General features: G+C 39.4%; 1 protein-coding gene across 7 annotated transcripts in view; it reads right to left on the bottom strand.

Moving 5' to 3' along the window:
• Window positions 1-20,890, bottom strand: part of LOC124115566 (potassium/sodium hyperpolarization-activated cyclic nucleotide-gated channel 4-like) — a 183,568-nt gene that overhangs the window by 68,379 nt on the left and 94,299 nt on the right. For all 7 annotated transcript variants that reach the window (XM_048392027.1, XM_048392025.1, XM_048392026.1 and 4 more), the window contains one exon: window positions 11,697-12,593. In XM_048392027.1, the coding sequence (XP_048247984.1) occupies window positions 11,697-12,593 (897 nt within the window). The remainder of the gene's footprint in view (window positions 1-11,696; window positions 12,594-20,890) is intronic.

Here is a 20,890-nt window from a genome sequence, read left to right as displayed (position 1 = left end):
ACTTCATTGGTATTACTATTTGTCAGGATGTTGGCAACACTCTGTTTGATTTTAACGATTTTACTACTTTTGGATGTCTTTTTTTGCAGTGTATACATTACATGGAATTGGTACGGTCATGTAACCTACACTAAAAAATATGTCTTATAAACAATGTTTTCATTTCATATGATTCGGATTTTTCACAATACACATATGTCTTTACAAATAACCCAAACATAAATTTTTGTTACCAGGTGTCTCTGAATCCGATCAAAATATTTCAGTTCTTTTAAGGGTGTTTCGTATAAGACCCTTGGTGGAACTTAAGATCTTAAAGATTGCAGATGAGTATTGTGTTATTGCATCGGCCGAAACCCTTGACTTTGCACACTCTCAATCGAGCTCTCCAGCGCTGCTATACGTCATTGAAATGACATTGCCACCATATGGTCTTGTTGTTGATCGTCAGGTATGAGGACAACCCAGAAGGGCGATAAACTGCTGCAATAAATGCGACCTCAAGGCCACATGTTGTCATAAAGCGCTAAGTATTGTCTAATGTTTTTTTCAGGATCGTACCAGGTACGGCAAACGTGTTCCGAACAGGGTTTTCAAACATGTATTGCGAAAATTTTGTTGTGCAATTTTAGTATATTTAGCCAAGGGCGTTAGATTGTTGAAATGTTTATTCAGTAATCCATTGACATAATCACTAATACACTGTAACACATGTGGATACAAACAGGCCAAATTACTTCATACTTGAATACAATTACTTGAATACATGTGAACATTTTCATTTATGATACGTAAAGACTACTATCAATTACTGTTAATCTAGCTTCTGCTTTATGTGCATATGATCTGCACCAGTATCGCAATCCTGACCATACGGTAACAGTTACCTCCGGGTAATAAATACATCGACACGGCTGCTGAAATGCACCACTTTATGCACAAGCCGCAGTTGCTTACTTTCTGAAAGTGCGTTTAACAAGATCCATTATAAACACCGAGTTAGCCTCAGCGTTGGAGTAACCGTGTAGTTGTTGCCGTCGTACATGTGGAGAGGCTGACAAGGATCGTATGCAGCAAGTATTATCACATTTCACAGTTTCATTGCCTTGCTCTGATAACAGATTTAAAACATTTGCTGCAAACCAAAAATTTGATCCACATTTTATATAACCTTTGTCATGCCCATGTGTTATCAATGACCGTGAGCAGTCTTCATGAATTGCTTCATTATTGCGTAAGATGCTTTTGTTCCATTTATTTGATGACATTCCACGATCGAATGAATACCAGGATGAACATTGGACCATGTCTTCGTCATTATTGATGGATTTCTCAGGTGATCCTAAACCCAGCTTCTTGATTTTCACGTAGCTACTCATTATAGGAACCACGAACCATTCGAATTGTGCTGAATCGCGTGCTGGTTTTCTGTCATAAATAAAGTTGATAAATGACTGATGTGTCTCTATTCAGTGAAAGCTATTTATCTATTGAGCAAAAAATCAGTCAAAAAATGTTAATTCGTTTTACAAACGTCTTGCTATGATGGAAAATTTAGTGGATGATTTATGCCATTAATTGCACCATACATTTTGTAATACATCATGGAGAAGGGACACTGCAGTTAAGCACCTCACTATGGGTCGCTCTGTAGCCCAAACACGTGTGGGGTGGTTGAATAACATAGCGGTTTGGGCGTTCGCTCGTCACGCCGAGGACAGATTCCATTCCCAACATGGGTATAAAGTGGAAAGCCCATTTCTCGTGTCTCCCACCGTGATATTGCTGGAACATGCCTAAAAATCACACAAACAAACACGACCAACTTGAAATGTTGCTTATCACGTGATAAACCAATGAACCTTGCTTAAAGTGTACCACTGAGCTATTTTCTCCCTATCTTCCCAAATCGAAGACTTACAGTCAAATATTAGAGTAAGGCATCCCGTTATTCAGACATTTTGTTAAGTGAGACTGTGAATCAAGAATTGGATTGAGCTATCATCCACTAAATTTTCCATCATAGCAAGACGTTTGTAAAACGAATTAACATTTTTTGACTGATTTTTTGCTCAATAGATAAATAGCTTTCACTGAATAGAGACACATCAGTCATTTATCAACTTTATTTATGACAGAAAACCAGCACGCGATCCAGCACAATTCGAATGGTTCGTGGTTCCTATAATGAGTAGCTACGTGAAAATCAAGAAGCTGGGTTTAGGATCACCTGAATAAAATCATAGCAAGACGTTTGTAAAACGAATTAACATTTTTTGACTGATTTTTTGCTCAATAGATAAATGGCTTTCACTGAATAGAGACACATCAGTCATTTATCAACTTTATTTATGACAGAAAACCAGCACGCGATCCAGCACAATTCGAATGGTTCGTGGTTCCTATAATGAGTAGCTACGTGAAAATCAAGAAGCTGGGTTTAGGATCACCTGAAAAATCCATCAATAATGACGAAGACATGGTCCAATGTTCATCCTGGTATTCATTCGATCGTGGAATGTCATCAAATAAATGGAACAAAAGCATCTTACGCAATAATGAAGCAATTCATGAAGACTGCTCACGGTCATTGATAACACATGGGCATGACAAAGGTTACAAAGCCCATGAGAATAACATATTGTCCATATACCGTTGACACCGTTAATTTCTCAAATTGAACCTGGTCACATGGGTATGCTTGAACAGCCTTCTAATAACGTCAATAAAATGTATTAATTATGTACAAAGACCACCCCAACAATGAAAGCGAAATACTTTAAATGGCATGATAAATGACGTTATGTCTTTTATTCATACTAGGTCTGAAGGAAGGGTCGTCAGCACCGAAGACTTTTGTTCAGACATAATTAGGAGATTCAGGCTTGTTGAGATATTGCTTAGTTCACATCAATGAAGCTTAATTAAGTCATGGCGGTGATTGTCCCGCCATATTCTGTCCTCGGCACGCCGCCGCTTCTAGCGTGGTGTGTAGGAGTTATTGTATGGATAATTCTGCTTATATCAAACCCAACACCTCCTACTGGGATAAGGTGAGAGCAAAGGTAGTGCTTTCTCCACATCTCTCCTCGGGGGGTTGCCTGATTGACCGTCCATGTCTGCCAGTGGAAAGACCAGCGCCACGTGTTAGGGTGCATGTGTTAATAGACGGGATTCTTATGAAACGTGCTGTAAGAATTAATCATTTTTCGCCGTCAAGGACAAATATAACGTCATAGGTTCGAAACTTGTTCTCGGTTGCAGAACGCAGAAATCGCTTTCAGGAGTTTTCAACGATTTGATAGGCAAAAAAAAAAATCGACATGCCATAAAGTCTGATCTTATCCCTTTTAGACCAATTTTCCATTTGGATTGATTAAAACTCAAGGAAATAGACTTCGGGTCAGACGAAAATCAAGGAAAATCACGATGCTTTTAATGACTTGTGTCATATCGTCGTCTTGAAAAGAGAGCGTTATCACGAGAAGGAAACTTTTAGCCTTACTTCATACGCATTATTTCAAATTATAAAAAAGCTAACCAACTTACAAACAATGGATAAGGCAAAAACACATCATATTCTAGCATAATCGTCTTCAAGTTAATGAGCACGGAGACATGAAAGTTGAAAACTGAAAGTCAAAGCGAACTAATTTGAACTTGTAATGTCTCGGGTTGATTGATCACGGTACAGCTCGACCTCATCCTTGCTTGTAGCTCGCCAAGGCAGCCGAGCATGGCGTGTTCTCAACGTCTATGTTTAATTAAAGCCAACCACGATATCGACACGTGGTCGACCCCTCTTCGAGACACCATGACAGCTTTCCAATCATGACAGATAGGCCCTGATTCAACCAAGAACTGATTAAACTGTTATTGAAGGCAGTGCAAAGTGTCCATAGACAATCTGTCCAAGTCTTTTCGACAAAGGCTGGTTATCCTGACAGCAATCCAGGAAGGTGCCAATGCCAAGAGAAGCCAATGATAGCCTGGTATCAATAGTAGGAAAGAAGCTCTATTGTATGGGCTAGACTGCCTAATAGCTTGTAGGGATTGGAACAGGCGTGCACGTTTTTTTCCATAAAGGTAAATTATTCCTGAGAGGATTTTAAGGGACACAGAAAATAATTTGATAGCTGAAAGCCTCCTTTGACCATTTTGCCACATGTTAAAGTGTCTAACGGCCGTATCAAGCGGATATGTGTCTTAGTTAAGTATGCGGAGACATAAGACAAGATATACATGTCTTAAGATGCTTTGCCATGTCAGTCAAACGTCAACACCACTGCAGCTTGGGAATAAAGTATAAGAGCTGGATGAATGTGAACTGTCTTGTGTGCAGATATCCATAGATTATTTCACCGGCAACTCCATTGGAAGTATACAATCTAAAAAAGAAAGTAAGCCGACCTTTTCGTCACCACTAGGTGTTCTTTACATGTCATGTCGCTATGTGTATAACCTATCACGTCCAAGGTATATACGTATGTGATGAAGCTGTTTGTCTGTCTCTCTGTGTTAAGCATCTTCATCATGGAGCTCTCGTTGTACATCCGTTTGGACTGTCTGTAATCTATACATAAATCATGATCAGGGGTCTCGGTTCGACGTTGAGCCAAATACCATTGTAACCAATTCGGTTTGTCTCCGCTCAAGAGAAAGTTTAAAACTGAAATAGATTGAATTATATGGAAAGTATGTCTCTTGGGGATTTTGCGGAAGGGTCAGGATCTTATGCTTACTAAACACGTCAATTTGGAAATGCCGTTGGAGTAATACGGCGTTAATGCTGCTGCCAATCGTTGTGGTTCTAACACAAGATACACACAAGGTATACATATAAAAATATTAGCAACGTGAATGTTTAAGAATAACATAATTATCATACCTGCATACACTAATTATAGAACAAAATGATATGGGTATTTTTGTGTGTAAATAAATACGGACTGTATCATGGTTTTGATAAGAAAGAAGAATTGTAAATTCTTACCTGCATACACTAATTATAGAACAAAATGATATGGGTATTTTTGTGTGTAAATAAATACGGACTGTATCGGGTTTTGATAAGAAAGAAGAATTGTAAATTATTCATAACGCTCTTCCTTTACTACGCACACATGTATCTGATAGAAAGAGGACCGTGGCGAAACATGATCTCCCCTCGATGCTACTATGTCAGGTCGTGTGTTGGTTCCAGTTGCTGTTTGTTGTTATTGATACAGTTTCGGTTGGTTACTTATTACTTATTCGACATATATGTCCCAATCAATGATTGCTTGGTCGTCGGTTTGCTTTAAATAAGTTTCCTAGCAAACATAAGTATTAACATATATGTTACTGTTTCGTTACATATTTATCTTATGTCTATAAATATATAATACAAAATGTCAACGCCAGAGAATAAGCAAGTAGCCATTATTCGTGAAAACAGATTCTATAGGGCGCAAAAGGAAAACAGCGGCGACATGCTTAAATTATTATGCATCCTGTTCTGCATAAAAGTAGAAACTCGTTTGCTGCACACTTGGAAATGACGCATCCAGAGAGCACTGTTAAAAGTGTCCAAAACACATTTGTGGTTCCCATTCTAAATTACATTGTAAGTATTTTGTGTAAAAACAAAGGATGAGCTCCCAACCATGGCACAATGGTAATTCCATGAAGAGAGCAACTTTGAAATAAATTCGGTGCTTTGAATAAATAAATTTGAAATAGTAAAGAGTAAAGTACGTATAGTGACATGCAATTATCTTTACGCCTGAAAAATAAGTGTCCCATGTGTGAATTTCGAGACGGTCACACTCCAATGAATTCTCACAATGTGTGTGACATGGCTGGCTGTACATTGTCTGGACTGTCTGGACAGAAAGACACGCAGGCAGAAAGACAGGCAGACAGGCAGGCATTTTAATATTCTCGCCAATGTACACATATCATTTTGTATAGCACATGGTTTGCCTGTTGCGAACACGATAAGTAAGATGCTGTCGTGATGTAGGTGGAACATTAACGACTGCGTAGTTACACAACACCCATGCACTCAGTCAATCATCTAAAGGTACTTGAAAGATTATGATCAAAATATTTCACTGTCAGGTGTCATAAATCATTTTTGTCATTACATTACTCTAGTCTTTGACCAAGACAGTCGACAAATCATATTCCACGTCAAGAAGTATTGGCAGCTCGAGACTCTGAGACCATGCGATAAAGAAACGACGTAGTTCAAGTTTCCTTTAAATAATCCGCAAATTTGTGGGGTATACATAGACACTAATCTGTGACTCATCCATTGACCAAAGCTTATAGTCGTCCAGTCTTTTAAAGTGAAATATACGGTAATGATGAACTTGACAGAGTCAATACGTCAGCGTTGCCCAGCTCGCTCATCAAGGAGAATTACTTTCGGGATAGAATGATTTTCCCTTTCTTGTATATCCGTGTTTGGCATCATTAACGTGACCGAGGCTTTTTAGTGTGTTTGTGTAACACAGTAGACTTTATTTGATAACAAATGTGAACTGTTCGTGTCAGTTTGTCATTTGTCTTCGGTCGCACACCATGGCATTCTCTTGCGGATTTCACCAAGAAAATATTTCCTTCAAACAGACAAGTGATTAAACTGTTATTGTGATGCGTCTCCCGTTTATACATTTTTTTGCGGAATGCTACACGACATTGCTTATTTATTCCAGGAAGTTCCTAAACAGTATAAATGCCCCTTTCTTGAGCAATTACGCTTCTATTGCAAGCCAAGTATCGACAACCCATAGCCAGGCTATACGAACACAAATCACACGTCTTCTGTCAGGTAACGAAGATACAGTGACACAGAAAAGCAACACGGGAATAAGTTTATAATGCTTATTGAGTTGTATGTTGTGATGCTATGAATTTATTAATTTACAAAACGCGTAATCATGTTTTCAATGAAGATTGAAGAATTCACATGAAAACTCTCTCTTATATCTATATACACGCGACAAAACCCTATTCATTGTCCTAAATTATCTCTACTAAAAGCCAATGCACGATTCCGATTATGTCATATGCATGTGTATACGAAATCCTCTCTCTCTTCGGCGAACTTTTATGTAGCAATCCGATTCCGTAAGTGCATGAAATCTTACACAACATACAACACGGGATTCTATGTGAAGACATTACAACTTGCTTCATGGAACACTCGGAACAAGCTCCGTTTTATCGTGAGTTCCAGACCAAATCAGCTACAAATCCAGACCACAAAAAAAATTCTGGAAAATTTATGATGCATCTTTTCCAATTTCATCGCTTCAGAAAGCTTTTAAGAACAGAAGAATCTGCCTTCCTATCACGAATATTAACATTTCCCAACCCTTATATCGCTTCCACGACTAATCAAATAATTTTATCGTTGAAAGTTTCAGAACTCCTCTTCCATTGAGAGCGGTGCTGGGTATGGCATGCCAGATATGAGATAGCCTCACTGGCCACAGAGTACTGTAAATCAATAGGTAAACGTTACAAGTACAGGAAGCAATGACGGTTTACCATTACGCTTCCTGGCAAGCACGTGCTAATATATCCCTATGCAAGAACATAGCCTGGTTTGTTTAACACATGGCTAAATAATCACCAAATAAAACAGTGTATTGCCCTCGTGAACTACTGTAATAAGAACCCATGGTCTTCAGATAACTGGGGTACGTTCGTGGTTAGGATTCGATTTGATAGGGTTTTCATTCATAGTTCCACATACTTATTCTGTTTCATTCGCAGGCCAACTGCACATAAAGTTCGTGCACGTGCTTCGTGCCAATCATTTCACACGATTCTAATAATGCTAGATTTGCCGTGTTAGGATGTTTATAGTGGAATGCCTGTTTCGGTTAATATTGTTGTGTTTCATCAATTAATATTCAATATGCCGTTGTACGCAGGTTTATAGATGACATGTCTGTACATGATGGTATAACTGAATTGCATTTCACGAATCTAAATCATATCGTGTTACATAATTGACACTCATATTTTGTAGAAACACAGTGTGTCATGTTTGTCCTGCTAGTCTAATGTCATGTGGGTCATGAGCGCTATTGCTATGGATACTTTGAGTAGTTGTGAAGCATATACTTGTACAGTTTACACTGTGTTTTCTATATGTCGTGTTTATAGGTTTGAACTGCATAATAACTTGATGAATAAGTATTAAGGTATATTTAAACTTGAATAATGTATAAATCAGTTCATTTTCGGTTGGAATGTTTGCCCGGAATGTTTAAACTGCAGTATGTATCGGGAAACATCAACCAATAACTTTGTTATGATCAGGATTCATTCTTGTTTGAGAAAAAGACTTTCAAGATATACAGTGTAAGTCAAACCTTTGGATAGGTGAAAAACAATATGTTCTAAATAATCCTTTAGAAGTAGACTTCAGTTTGAAATCTGGTCTGTAATGACAGTTCAATGCACATGTATTGAGTTATATAAAAAATAACACGCACATGCTTTTCATTGGAGCGGTTAAACCACCACATTACAAAAGTTCAAACAATTCCTTTAATCTGATGTAACCATGTTGAATTGCGCGTTCCATCATTATGTACAAAAATATTTTTGACAACCTTTAGATTTATATTTATTGTCGGTTGAACAAGTAGACCCAGAACGCTTATGTACCGTTTGTCTTCTTCATGTGAAAGACACATATCGACTTTCAGAATTTCATAACTGGTTGCTGTGAATTTCGACAGTTGGTGGCGTGGCCATTGCTACTCTGACACACGTACTTTCCGAAAGATAAGAGAAGATGCTGCCCGTCAAAATACCTGAATAACAAAGTCCTCTGGCACTGTGCTTCGTGTAGCAACCTTATTCTTACACAATGCATACTGAAAAATAGAGATCACTAGCTGATATACAGATGACGATGATCTTAACATTTGCCAAGATGGTCCTGGTGTCTGTAGGTGGTTCAATATATGCGTTTCTGTATTGTCCAGAGACACTTTCCAGATGTGTCCCCAGACTTAGTATATTGTGTGAATATGATCTCAGAGCCACATCTGCTCCACGGTATAAATTACATGTTGAACCAGTCATCTGCTCGTTTAACGTCTCAATCGCATGACAAGGCGACACTATTTCCTGTTTGAGTATATCCATTAAGCGTTGTCTCTTCATCCATCAGTTGTTCAGTCCTTGTCCTCGAACTTAACTGATATACTGTACTTTCGAGATTAACATAAACCGAAAACTAACTGGACATATTTCGTACGCGGAATTAATAGAACATTATGAATTCAAAACATGTTCTGTAACTTTAGTTTTCTTTGAAATCTGTGTCCATGACGTCATTATATAATCTAAATATAAAGAGGTGTTCTTGTAAGTGATTGCAATATTCAACCTTATATTGATAATCATTCTGAGCATTCGGTGCATTGTATACAACCCAATGCATCCAATCGTTCTATTGGGTGCACACATTACGTTTAGAATATGCCGCATTACTCTGGTTTTTGATGCATGATGCACGAGTGAAAGTGAGTACAATGTAATTACGTTTCAGTAGAAAACGCCTGGGTTTCATTCCACGACACTCCAAACATCTGGTTCTTATTGAGGACACCTAATATTAATCAACATTCGATTTTGATATGAGGGCCTCACACACTTTCATTCTTAAACAATCAATCTTACATGAATTCTGCGATCACATTAAGAGTAAATATGCTTATGTAGCTCGAACAATTCCCCTCAAGAAATGAAGAAGGACATGTATGTTCTGTCCGTTATTAATAATACTGTACAAAATGTTCCACCGGTACATTATATCATCTTTCCAACAGAAAGTAGACGGAAATAATACCTAATGCATATTCACGGTAACGTAGAATGTCAGGTTAACGTCCAAATCATAGATCCACCGAGCAGTAAGAAAAATACTGTTTATCTTCTCCAGACCAATCGTGAATGCCATAGTTGCATCTCTACGTTTTCTTTATAAGACCATCAACGTCTTCCAATGAAATATTCCGGCCCCTGAGGATAGTCCGAACGTGATGACATGGTATGTTCACTTTATTTGATTAGTCTGCCAAACGGATGAATGTCTCATTCTATCCATGTCCACGACTGTAGAGGAAGGTTACACCAAGCCATGTCCATCATGCATTCCAAGCCGACAACAAAGGGCCATAACTGTGTTATTACGTCTAAATATAGCTAAAATTGAGATAGCCTGCCGCTCCGACACGGTATATAACAAAGGCACAGACAAAACTCATCCTTTTTTACTCGTCCTGGCGTCCTTTTCATGATGGCGAATTAACATTAATAATGGTTCCTCCATTACCTTCATACGAGGATGGCGTGTAATTCCCTCCAAGGATGAAGAGTTGCCTAAATGAAGGCACTGATTGGCATTTAACTTGCTTTCGTCTAGATTTTGTCTTCATTCATTTTGTAATGTGGCCTAAGGCTAAGGTTCTTGGAACGAAATTGTTTTTTCAGAGGTTGGCTAAATACTTTACAGGTAAAAATAAAAATTGACAATGGCTAGTCATTAAGAAAGAGAGGCAGTTCACAAATAGAGTTTAGAATGGACTTAATTTGATTCGGGGGTTATTTTAGTTCTGATTGTTTTTCGGACTTCAAATTGCCCTTCTATCCAGGCCATCAACATACGAAACGACGTTATTGAAAGGTGTCATTTTTTGCTAGCCTAATGACATTATATTGTTCCAAGTTTATCGCGTTCTCCGCCGTAATACGTTCAATTAAAAAAATGTCACAATGTTGTTATCTGTCTGTAATTAGGAATCAGGGGGTTGTGCTCCCAGTCGTTGTTGTGTTTATTTTTTGTGGAAGAAAGATAGGGAGATGGGTGGTAGATTTCCACAACGGAGTCTTATAGTCGTCGAGAGCCTTTTAGCAATTTCTTAAAAAGCAATTACAGGGTTCTTTCTTTAAACTTGAAGCGATAATGCAAAAACCGTTTCGTCGACAACTTTCATCATCCGTTTTGACATTCAAACTACACTGAAGCCTCAGCACATTGAGCAGCATAACGATCTCATATATGTAGGTTATGAAAGGTATGTCTCGCACTTGTATTTTCTGTAACCAATTTTCCTATAACCTTGGACGTCTATATCCTTTACTTATAGAGTACTTTACAATGCCATAAAATAACTGGTTTATTGACCTCCTAGTTGTTGGCTTAGTCATGGCTGGGTATTGTAATAAATCACCGAGAAACAGGCATTCCATTCACAAGTGCTCCTTGAAACAGTGAGCCCGGTGGAAGCTGTTACTCATTTCTGAAAAATGTAAATTTTGACTTTGCCATGATACATAGCACAAGTTCCGTGTCTGGACAAACGTGTAGAGAACATATCAGCGACGTGCAGTCTTTAAAGAATACCAACACAAACAAGAAGTCCACGTGTAGCTCTACATTGCCTGTAAAACCCATGTTATTTCTTTATTGAGACCACCGCTAGAACAATTTCCTTCTTGAGGGCATGTGGAGACTGGCACAGTACACGGAAGAGATGTATACATTGTGCATCCTTACAAGATGAGGCATCAGTGCCTTATCAACTATAAGAGGTGACAGACGGAGGCATGTAAAGTGTTGAAAGATGCCAGACCTTCTTGTGATTGTTAGGAAAAGATTTAAAGAAATGTGGTAAGCTTACCTGAAGTTGCTACAGGGATGTATCACCCAATTTCCGACCTTCCTATGTCGCATCTTCTCTTTCAACAGAGCATTCTTATTTCCAAACAGCTTCATTGCGAGTTTATTGTCCGACGGTTGAAAGAAAGTTAATATCTGATCCTTTAGAAAAGTTGTTGGACTGGATTTACTGTCCCCGGCGTTACTGTCTGTGGAATTAGGGAGTAATTCCTCCTTTGGTGTCCCATACAGACTAGTTTCGTCGCCAAGAAACTGCACTTTGTTCTCATTTTTGTAGTTGATCTCCGGACTCAAGTAATCACTATACACAGAGTCGTCGTCCGAATCTAGAGTGATGGTTATGGAAGGGTTTGTATTGTTAGGTTGTTGCAAACAAGGCATAGTCGCTTCTGGCTTTTCTTTTTCTGGTTCTGCCTTTGACCCGACATTGAGTCTTTTCAGTTTCAAACTTGGCACGCGGCGTGAGGGCCTAGGTGGCGTGCCGTGCGCGATTGGATGAGGCCCCGAGCGATGAGCACTCCCATTGGCCGGCTTGCAGTACTTGACGGAATCGGAGCGGACCAGTTTAGGGGAGGCCATGTGCGCTACCCTCTCTGCGGCAGCAGCTGCCACACTGGACGAGGAGTCCTTCCGCCTCTTCTCAGAACCCTGCCTCGGGGGATAATCTGTGGGCGAATTGCTCGATCTCCGCACCAAGGGAGAGGAACGAGGGGTGACGAGTTTGGGTGAGTCCTCCAGCGAACTGTTGCTACCGTCCATGTCCCTCTCTCTGTGCAGCCTCTCCCTCTTCTCGTCCCGGTCCCGACCCCTCCCCGGGCTGGCGTCCGCCCGGAGGGGGTCGGACGGCGGGGTCCTGGGACCAGACATCTGGTCCACAGACGTGCCTCGGTGGATGTTCCTGTCAACAGAAAGGGAATCGATATAAGAAGCTCATCCAATTTGACCAAATATTGTTCGACGATACGCGGATGAAGGTAACACTTGGACAGACCACCTAATTACAACACACGTAGCCAGTATGGCGGTCGTGCTGGGTCGGATTTCATAGAACAGTTGACGAATTTCTCAGACTGAAATAGTGCAGTCCACTAGGTGAGAAGACCACATACCACCTCACTGTGGAACAGAATAACACAATCGACCAGCTATGGGAAATCAATATGGGACTAGAGAAACGCAGTCTATAGCTTTACATATCGCGAAGCTCTTGTGATCATTGACTCTGGTCTAGTCAGATTCAGTGCCCCCAACGTCTGCGTCTTATCAGACAACCTAAGTAGAATATAAACAGATTCATGTACACTTTGCTATTTGAATCATACATCTTTAAAATAAAAAAATCTCGTCAGAATTTTAGTTTTCCCACCACACTGGTGAATCGCCATACCTCAGACTTTTCTGCAAGGAGCAAAACACAGTTCGACATTTCGACACTATTCTGGCTAGCTCTTACGAAAAATGCAATGTCTCAAAACATTGAAAGATCATTAGAGACAATAATGCTCAACATACTATAATGTGCTTTCCAACAATACATTTATGAATTGATACCATTCGGTATAACGGTTCTTCCTGATTAAAAATGGCACGTCATAGATTATAACCATAACATATTATTGGGATGAGTATGAATATCTATGAATTTTAAAAAGAAATGCATCATAAATTAAATGAATTCCAGTAACTAACAACCTGTCCGCAATACGCTAGTGCAGTACAATACACATCTAACGTTCTAACGTTGGAGATTTTCGAACTGAGATGAAGACCAAAGTAACCATGTGTACCTTCAGTGACCAGGTTCTGCTGTCGTCTATGTAAGTCAGTCTCTATCACGTTGTTGAAAACGTTAGTCAAATGGTTCAGGAAATATTTTAATCATATATATACTGGTTAGGTCTGAGCGTAAACCTGCAGGCTATGGAGACCTATACGTTTGTTCCCTTAGAATGTACCGAAGGCAACCTGTGTTCAGATAATCAGCTGGAATGTTTACCTCTTTACTGACCTTTAAGAGGGTTATACCTCGTGCAATAATTGATACGCACTATCCGAAGCCATTTAACCTGACCTTAGTGAAGTGGAACACGGCTTCTGTGAACGGTCGTCCATTTCATTTTGAAATGCACTCAAGTGCAAGGAGAAGTACTTTGATTCCAACGAGAACCGTATGTGCATACAATGTGTACTCGTTCCACGTTGTTTAGGTTTGGTTCAGTCTGTGTATGGTATTAATTATGGCTGTTTGTGCTCATTTGATTTGATTTATGAAATGTGAAAGAAGCATTGATACGGACGTTTTAAATGCAGACACAGTAAACACGTCTGTAGGCCTTACTTGACGTGTTTATGCTTTGATTTCTTAAAATAATACGTACGTGAGCTACATCTATTCTGCTATTTGAAAGTGAGCATTTGTGAAGATGATGTATAATGTTATTTATTTAAAATGAATCACATACATGTAGTGCATTCTCCTTAGCAAGGGCCGTCCGGCGAGTACATTACATATTAATTCAGTTATCTCTTTCCTATGAAAATCTAAATTTCCAGAATGCGGTTGTAAATATGTGCCGAAAAAAGGCAAATTCATTCATTTTCAAAGATAAGATGTCTAAGATACCCATTAGCAGCAGTGTATTATGCGAAGTTATTTTTCATTTTTAAACGTCTAAATTTAAATTGTATTATTATAAATTATTTCTAGAAGTATTCTTTGCGTGCTGACTAGGCGCCAATACAGTTCATTTTTTATTTATAATATATATAATAACTTCAGATACTGAGAGGTATAGTTTTATTTGACCCGCAGTTTAGTTTAACGTATTAGTTTTTACCTGCAACGTGTATATGTAATTAAACTCCATATAATCTGATCCCAAAACCTCGACGTCATCCACAAACAGTGACGTCACAGGTTTTGGTGCACATTGAATGCGCAAGCCGCTACAGAAACCACAGCGAATGTGTCTCTTGATGTATGACATTCAGACAGTGCAAATTCATTTTTCGGTCTATCCATAGATATCTATATCTATTCCCAGCTGCTACCTGTGCTGAGGATGTCCCTTGTTAAAAGACTAGCTTTAGGAATAGGGACAAACAGACAGATTGTGACATGGATATTGTGACACGTTTGGAGTAACCAAGCAAACATAAAATATGCATACTGTCGCTTACCACATGCCAACCGAATTGCCTTTACTATTTTGCTTCGAGTTCCATATGAAGTATTATCAAGTGATCTTCGGGGGATAAAGTGATGCAAACAAAAACTATTTGTTCCACTGATTGAATATTTCAAAACAAATGCCTTACAGTAAACAAATGTGAGTGGCGGCTATCTAACTGATTAAACCGGAGAGCGTATCGGTATGTGATCTCTGATTAAACCTGTTATCTTGAATAATCATCTTTATATCAAGACCGCCTCCATGGTCTAGAGGTAGAGCGTCCGCCCGGAGAGCGGAAGGTCCGTTAAAAGATAGTACTTGTTGTTACCCTGTCTTGCGCTCGGCATTAAGGTGCTAAAACAAGGACTGGTCGGCTCGGAGTCAGTATACTGTGTCTGAGTGGGGTTTTCATGTTAAACTGCGGCATGGTATCTCAGTCGGCTAGCACTATAAATCGGCATCAGTCCTAGAACAAGCAGCCACACACACATACACACGTGCATGCACGTCGCTATATAAGCGCAATAATCTTGGACGCGACATTTCACTTCACCTCACCTGACCAATCCTGATCGTAAGTGACATTTAACCCCATTTCACCTCACCTCACCTTTTTTATCTATTTTTTTCATTGCTGTTATGAGATATTCATGGCATTCTTCAATTCGACGTGAAAATAATCTTAACATTAGTACACAGATGAATTGAAAAAGACAGATATCCATGTTGGTGATGACATTATACAGTTCGCTTAATAGGTGTTCGGGTTTTATGTAATTGTTCGGTTGCCATCCATTTGTTTGATCACAAATCAGAAAGCGACGTCATATTAAAGTTCAAGACGAATGAGAGTTTATCGAAACTTACCAATTTACATTATAACACCAACATTTTCTCATTACAAATTGCACATGTCTCAGAGGATCCACAGGCGACACCCCCTGATATTAGATGTGAATAAAAGCAAGAAAAAACATTCCATAATCACAATAAATCTGGACCAAAAGCAGAGTCTATAGTCCGATTTCGACTCCATCATATATATATTTGTCTGTGAATCACAATCACATAGAAATGATACTAGGTATTCGCGAAAGGGTGAGCATACCCTGCCCCATTAGTGACACTGACAGAAACAAATGCAAAGGCAAGTGAACTGTTCACCGGATAAAATACGGGAAAATATGGTAAAAGTCAAGCAGACATCATTTTGGACACTGATGCGTCAAATTTGGAAATGTACTCCACCATAAAACCGTTTGAAGATCACACAGAGACAACCATGCTTAACAGTGCCCAACATTCAAACTAAACTCTGAGGTGTCTATTCTATTCAGCAATTGCAATATATTCTCCATATACTATATATTCTATTGCCATATATGTCTCGAACCAGACAAGTGAAATATGAACTTGTCAGATATCACAATAGGCACATTGTCTTGTATCCACTAGCATATTGCATTTACCTAAGAGGGTTGTGAAGAGCCGGGCTGTTGTACAGCATGTAGTTCAACACAAAAATAGACGGCCATCGTCAGTGGTATTATTGTTCATATGATGGCATAAAAAAGATAGAGGGGACCGTATCCTAAGACTTAAGATGTTTTCCGCGACCGGTGCCCTGTTTGAATTGAGAAGATGTTTTGTGTATGAAGAGTAGCCATTAGCTGTCAGACTATTTTGCATAATTAACTTGGGAGGCTGTGTTAACGGTGTGTTAAGGTTAGAATGATTGTGACGGCCAAATGACACAAGAACAGTTCCTCGTTAAGGATTGTGGAAGGCCATTCTTGACGTTATATGACTCGCATATTTAAGAAATAAACGATGAGTATGTGCTGTAACACTGCCGTACCAGACCGTGTGGTACTGTGTGCTGGGATGATAAGGCGTGGCGTGGTTGCAAATTCCTCCAGATAATACAAAGTATTTATGAGGGCAATGCTCTGGATTCTATGTTTACATATCTAACCATACACGTATTGTCAGTGGTCGTAGGGCGTTCGGCATTGGGAACAGTATCCCCCAATAAACATAACAGTCGTGCAACAGTTGCTACTCTGTATAAGGGTCCCGTCACAGGCTACGACTGTCATAAATCCATGGTAAAGAAGTAGTCAGATGGCTGCCATAGCCTTGTGGAACGATCCCTCCAAAAGTTGCTTGGAGTTACAATTGCATGATCACAATGCCTTCTAGACAAGTGTGTGACGTAATAGGTGACCATGACGTCACAATCAAACAACATCCCTCATCCATCTGCCATTAAGCTGGTTGGCTGTACTGTGTACACACAAGACACTGGTTATTTAAGAAATAAACGAGTGGGAGTTGTTTATGGTACAATAAATCACTGCAGGGAGAATAAACCGTGAAGGGGCGGAGCGACCACGAGTCGTTCATTTCTTATAAAATATATCCACATTGCGTACAGGCTGTTTGAGGATGGTGATGAAATGTACAAGTTTTAATAATATTTACCAGTATTTTAATAATGATGACTCCCTAGTTAGAATCCGACCTCGGTAATGTCCATTTTATGCACAGGTGGGTATTTTCCGCATATTCTCACAATCTTCACGTCTATCACCTGTACCTTTTCTCCCAATGACGATTGTCATATCTCTCCCACTTTTGGACGCGATCCTTCGGCCATCGCATTTCTCTGCGTGTCCAAGCTACACTTATGGGAACATCTCACTAAACACTCCCCTCTCAAAAAATAACTTCATCCCATAGACGATGTCATCAAGTTTCGAGCGCATGTTCGAATCTTCAGAAATGACGTCATGATAGAACAACCGTTCTTCATTGTTCTTTGAAAGTTATTGACTAGCTATCACATATTATCTTTTACAAACTGAATAAGTTTGGAGAATTATTTTGAATGTTCAATATAATCTCATCCTCTTGTCTTTGATACATTATATGGAATATAATTTTAAACTATTATCGACACGTGTTGATATATTCCATACACAAAATTTCTAGAGGATGAGATTATATATAGGCGACGGTGGTAGTGGTATAATACTGACATAAAGGTGGTAATATTAATAACAATTCATACTTCATATACTGTATTAGGGATAAGAAAAGAGGATCAGGTGAGATATCGTACACACGAATCAACGAAACACATACCGTACACATCAACTAATACACATCCTTCAACTCATTCATCCATACATCCACAGTCCATCCAATGTCTCTCTCGCTTTCTGAATCGAACATATTCTGCGTTGCATTACATTTGTCTGAACAAAAGTGTAAATGGCGAATACATGACTTTCAAATCCGTATAACAAGATCGATGAAGGATGTATTGATAAACGTGTTCAACTGTCGGGGGCAGTTGATGTGCCCTGCCTCAAACACCCTAACGGGTCATCACTCTCCCAAGCGTCTTAAGAGAAACTAAATATGCGAGCCTATGTGTTAGAAGTCAATCAGATCCATACCATCGAGAAACAATTAAGAAACCTTAAAGCATATTTCCATAGAACGACAAGCATTATTCTAGGAACCAATTATGGTAACAGCACACCTTTAAAGTGCTAAAGGACAAAAGCTCCGATGACATCATTTTATAGCCACACGATGTTGGCTTTATTCTGTTCATCAGGACACGTTGCACAGTGTATCTGTCCCCGACCTCTCTTCACACAGAATCGACAAATAGCATGGTAGTATTGCACAGCCCCACGTTATAAAACATTTCAATCGATACATCGAGAAATCACGGTATCTCGGCTCTTCTATGACGGTCGGATCTCAAAAAAGCCATGAAGCACAGAGCACATTCCCATGTTGAAACAGTGAAGGCGTTAAGCCAATAGTCACAGAATTAGGTTGCGCATCCCCATTATGGTCGGAGTACGGTCATGAATTAATCCTTCCCAATGAATATAGCTTAATGAGGGAACGTGTTTTAATCAGGGTGGAGGAGGAAGGCATCACAGCACGACAGGTATCGTGACCAGTTGACGTGCCTCACGCGTAAGGGAAGAGAGAGTTCAGTCAGATGTCAGTGTCGTATAGTATAACGTGTATCTGCATGAATGTTGAAAATGTTTTCGTCTTGTCAGACATTGCTTTCTGTCATTGTTTCAAGCCATAGTTATTGCCGTATGTAAACAAATATTGTTAGAGATAGTGATTCACTACAGGTAAACAGTCTATTGAGGAAATGGGGCAGTTTGCTTTCGGAGACCAAATATGACACATTATGTTTAAATGTTAGAACATGCAAGATCATTTATGAACCTGAAATATTTCATTTTCAATTATCCTTACTCATAACCTTAAGTGCCTTTTTCTATCAGTATCTGATATGAAACATAGACACTTCATTAAAAAACATTGAAACAAATTGAAACAAATTATCCCAATACAAATATAGTCTTCTGTTAATTATCCCAGTTATATTGAAGAATTGATCCCACCTGTGCAGTCTGTTTTGCTTTGAAGTTCACTCACTGCAAATACGAATCAATTAGGCCGAGAACCATCTAAGATGCTTATCGCCTCCCATTCATATTTTACAGGTCTACTTGCCAGTGCCAGAAGAACGTGGTAGCTAAGGAAGGTCATGCGTGATACCGTTACCCAATCGAGTGGAAGACTAAAAAGCTTCCAGAACGGCATATTTTAGGCATACAACGTAACTTGACCTGCTATCTGTTTGTTTGTTTGTCGAAGAATAGATTACTGCATGTTTATACAGTAAACAAAACCGTTTCCATTATAGTTTAGATGTCCATTATACGATTCCGACTCTATCCTAAGCAAGTGTATGAACCTCTATAAAATAGTGATGACACCAGGGCCCACTTGCACAAAGCGATCTTAGCGCTAAGATGATCGTAACTCCCATACTTTAACATAGGCTTACAATAGTTGTAGCGCTAAGATCGCTTTGTGCACGTGGGCCCAGGAGTTCGCGAAAGGGTGTGCGTATCGTCCGGACACGTTAGTCCGGAAATCTCGCCTTGCTGACGACTACTGGTGGTAATGCCTATTAATAATTAATTGGTCATAATTATTGCTTACACACGAATCGTCAAATCTGGCACGTGTTAATCCGGCCAGTACCATCCAGATTAACAGGGTTTCATGACTCACATTCGTCTGTTTATTTACCTGTTACTTTGTCCATCCGCTCTGATTGTTTTGGGCTAACTTCGGTAGTTTAGTGGGTAATGCGTTTGCTTGTTACTAGGTTCAATTCTCAAAACTCATGGTTCAAGATTTGAAGGTCAGTTGTGGTATCTTATTTATGATAATACTTAAACCTCACTCACTCACTTATTCACTCACTCACTCACATTCCATCACCGTGTCTTCCTGACAACATGGTACTGCGTTTAACCAGGATGTAGTTCACCCTATCCCATATCATCAATATATGTGGTCATTTTAGCAATCCCCAAACCACGAAAGTCGGTTGGGTTATTCCTCCATCCATCGTTCCATGTGCCGTCCAACCCCTCTCTTTCTCTCTGTTTTGCCCCAACACCCGATTACATATATCAGCCCGTCTACCTGCTGGGTGTTACTATCGTTATCTACCTACCAATTGAGTCAGTTGTTTGTTTGTTGGTTGGTTGGTTGGTTGTTTAACGCCGCACTCAGCAATATTTCAGCTATATGACGGCGGTCCGTAAATAATCGAGTCTGGACCAGACAATCCAGTGATTAATATCACGAGCATCGATCCACGCAAATGGGATCGATGACATGCATCAACCAAGTCAGCGAGCCTGACCACCCGATCCCGTTAGTCGCCTTTTACGACAAGCATGGGTTGCTGAAGACCTATTCTACCCCGGAATCTTCACGAGTCCAGTTGTTTGTTGTTCAATTTAGCTGATTACCTGGCTGTAAATCTGTTTCAATAAGCGGTATGTCTTATCTGAAGTCGTATATTAGGATACTGTTGAAAATATCTAAATTGCAATAAACAAGAAAGAAAACACCAATTGTAAATGGTGGCTAAAAATGAAGCAAACAGGAAATG

This window comes from Haliotis rufescens, unplaced genomic scaffold, assembly GCF_023055435.1.
Source record: "Haliotis rufescens isolate VD_foot unplaced genomic scaffold, xgHalRufe1.0.p SCAF_106, whole genome shotgun sequence".
NCBI lineage: Eukaryota > Metazoa > Mollusca > Gastropoda > Lepetellida > Haliotidae > Haliotis > Haliotis rufescens.
Note: the sequence above shows the minus strand (reverse complement) of the source record. Positions and strands in the feature narration are given on the sequence as shown.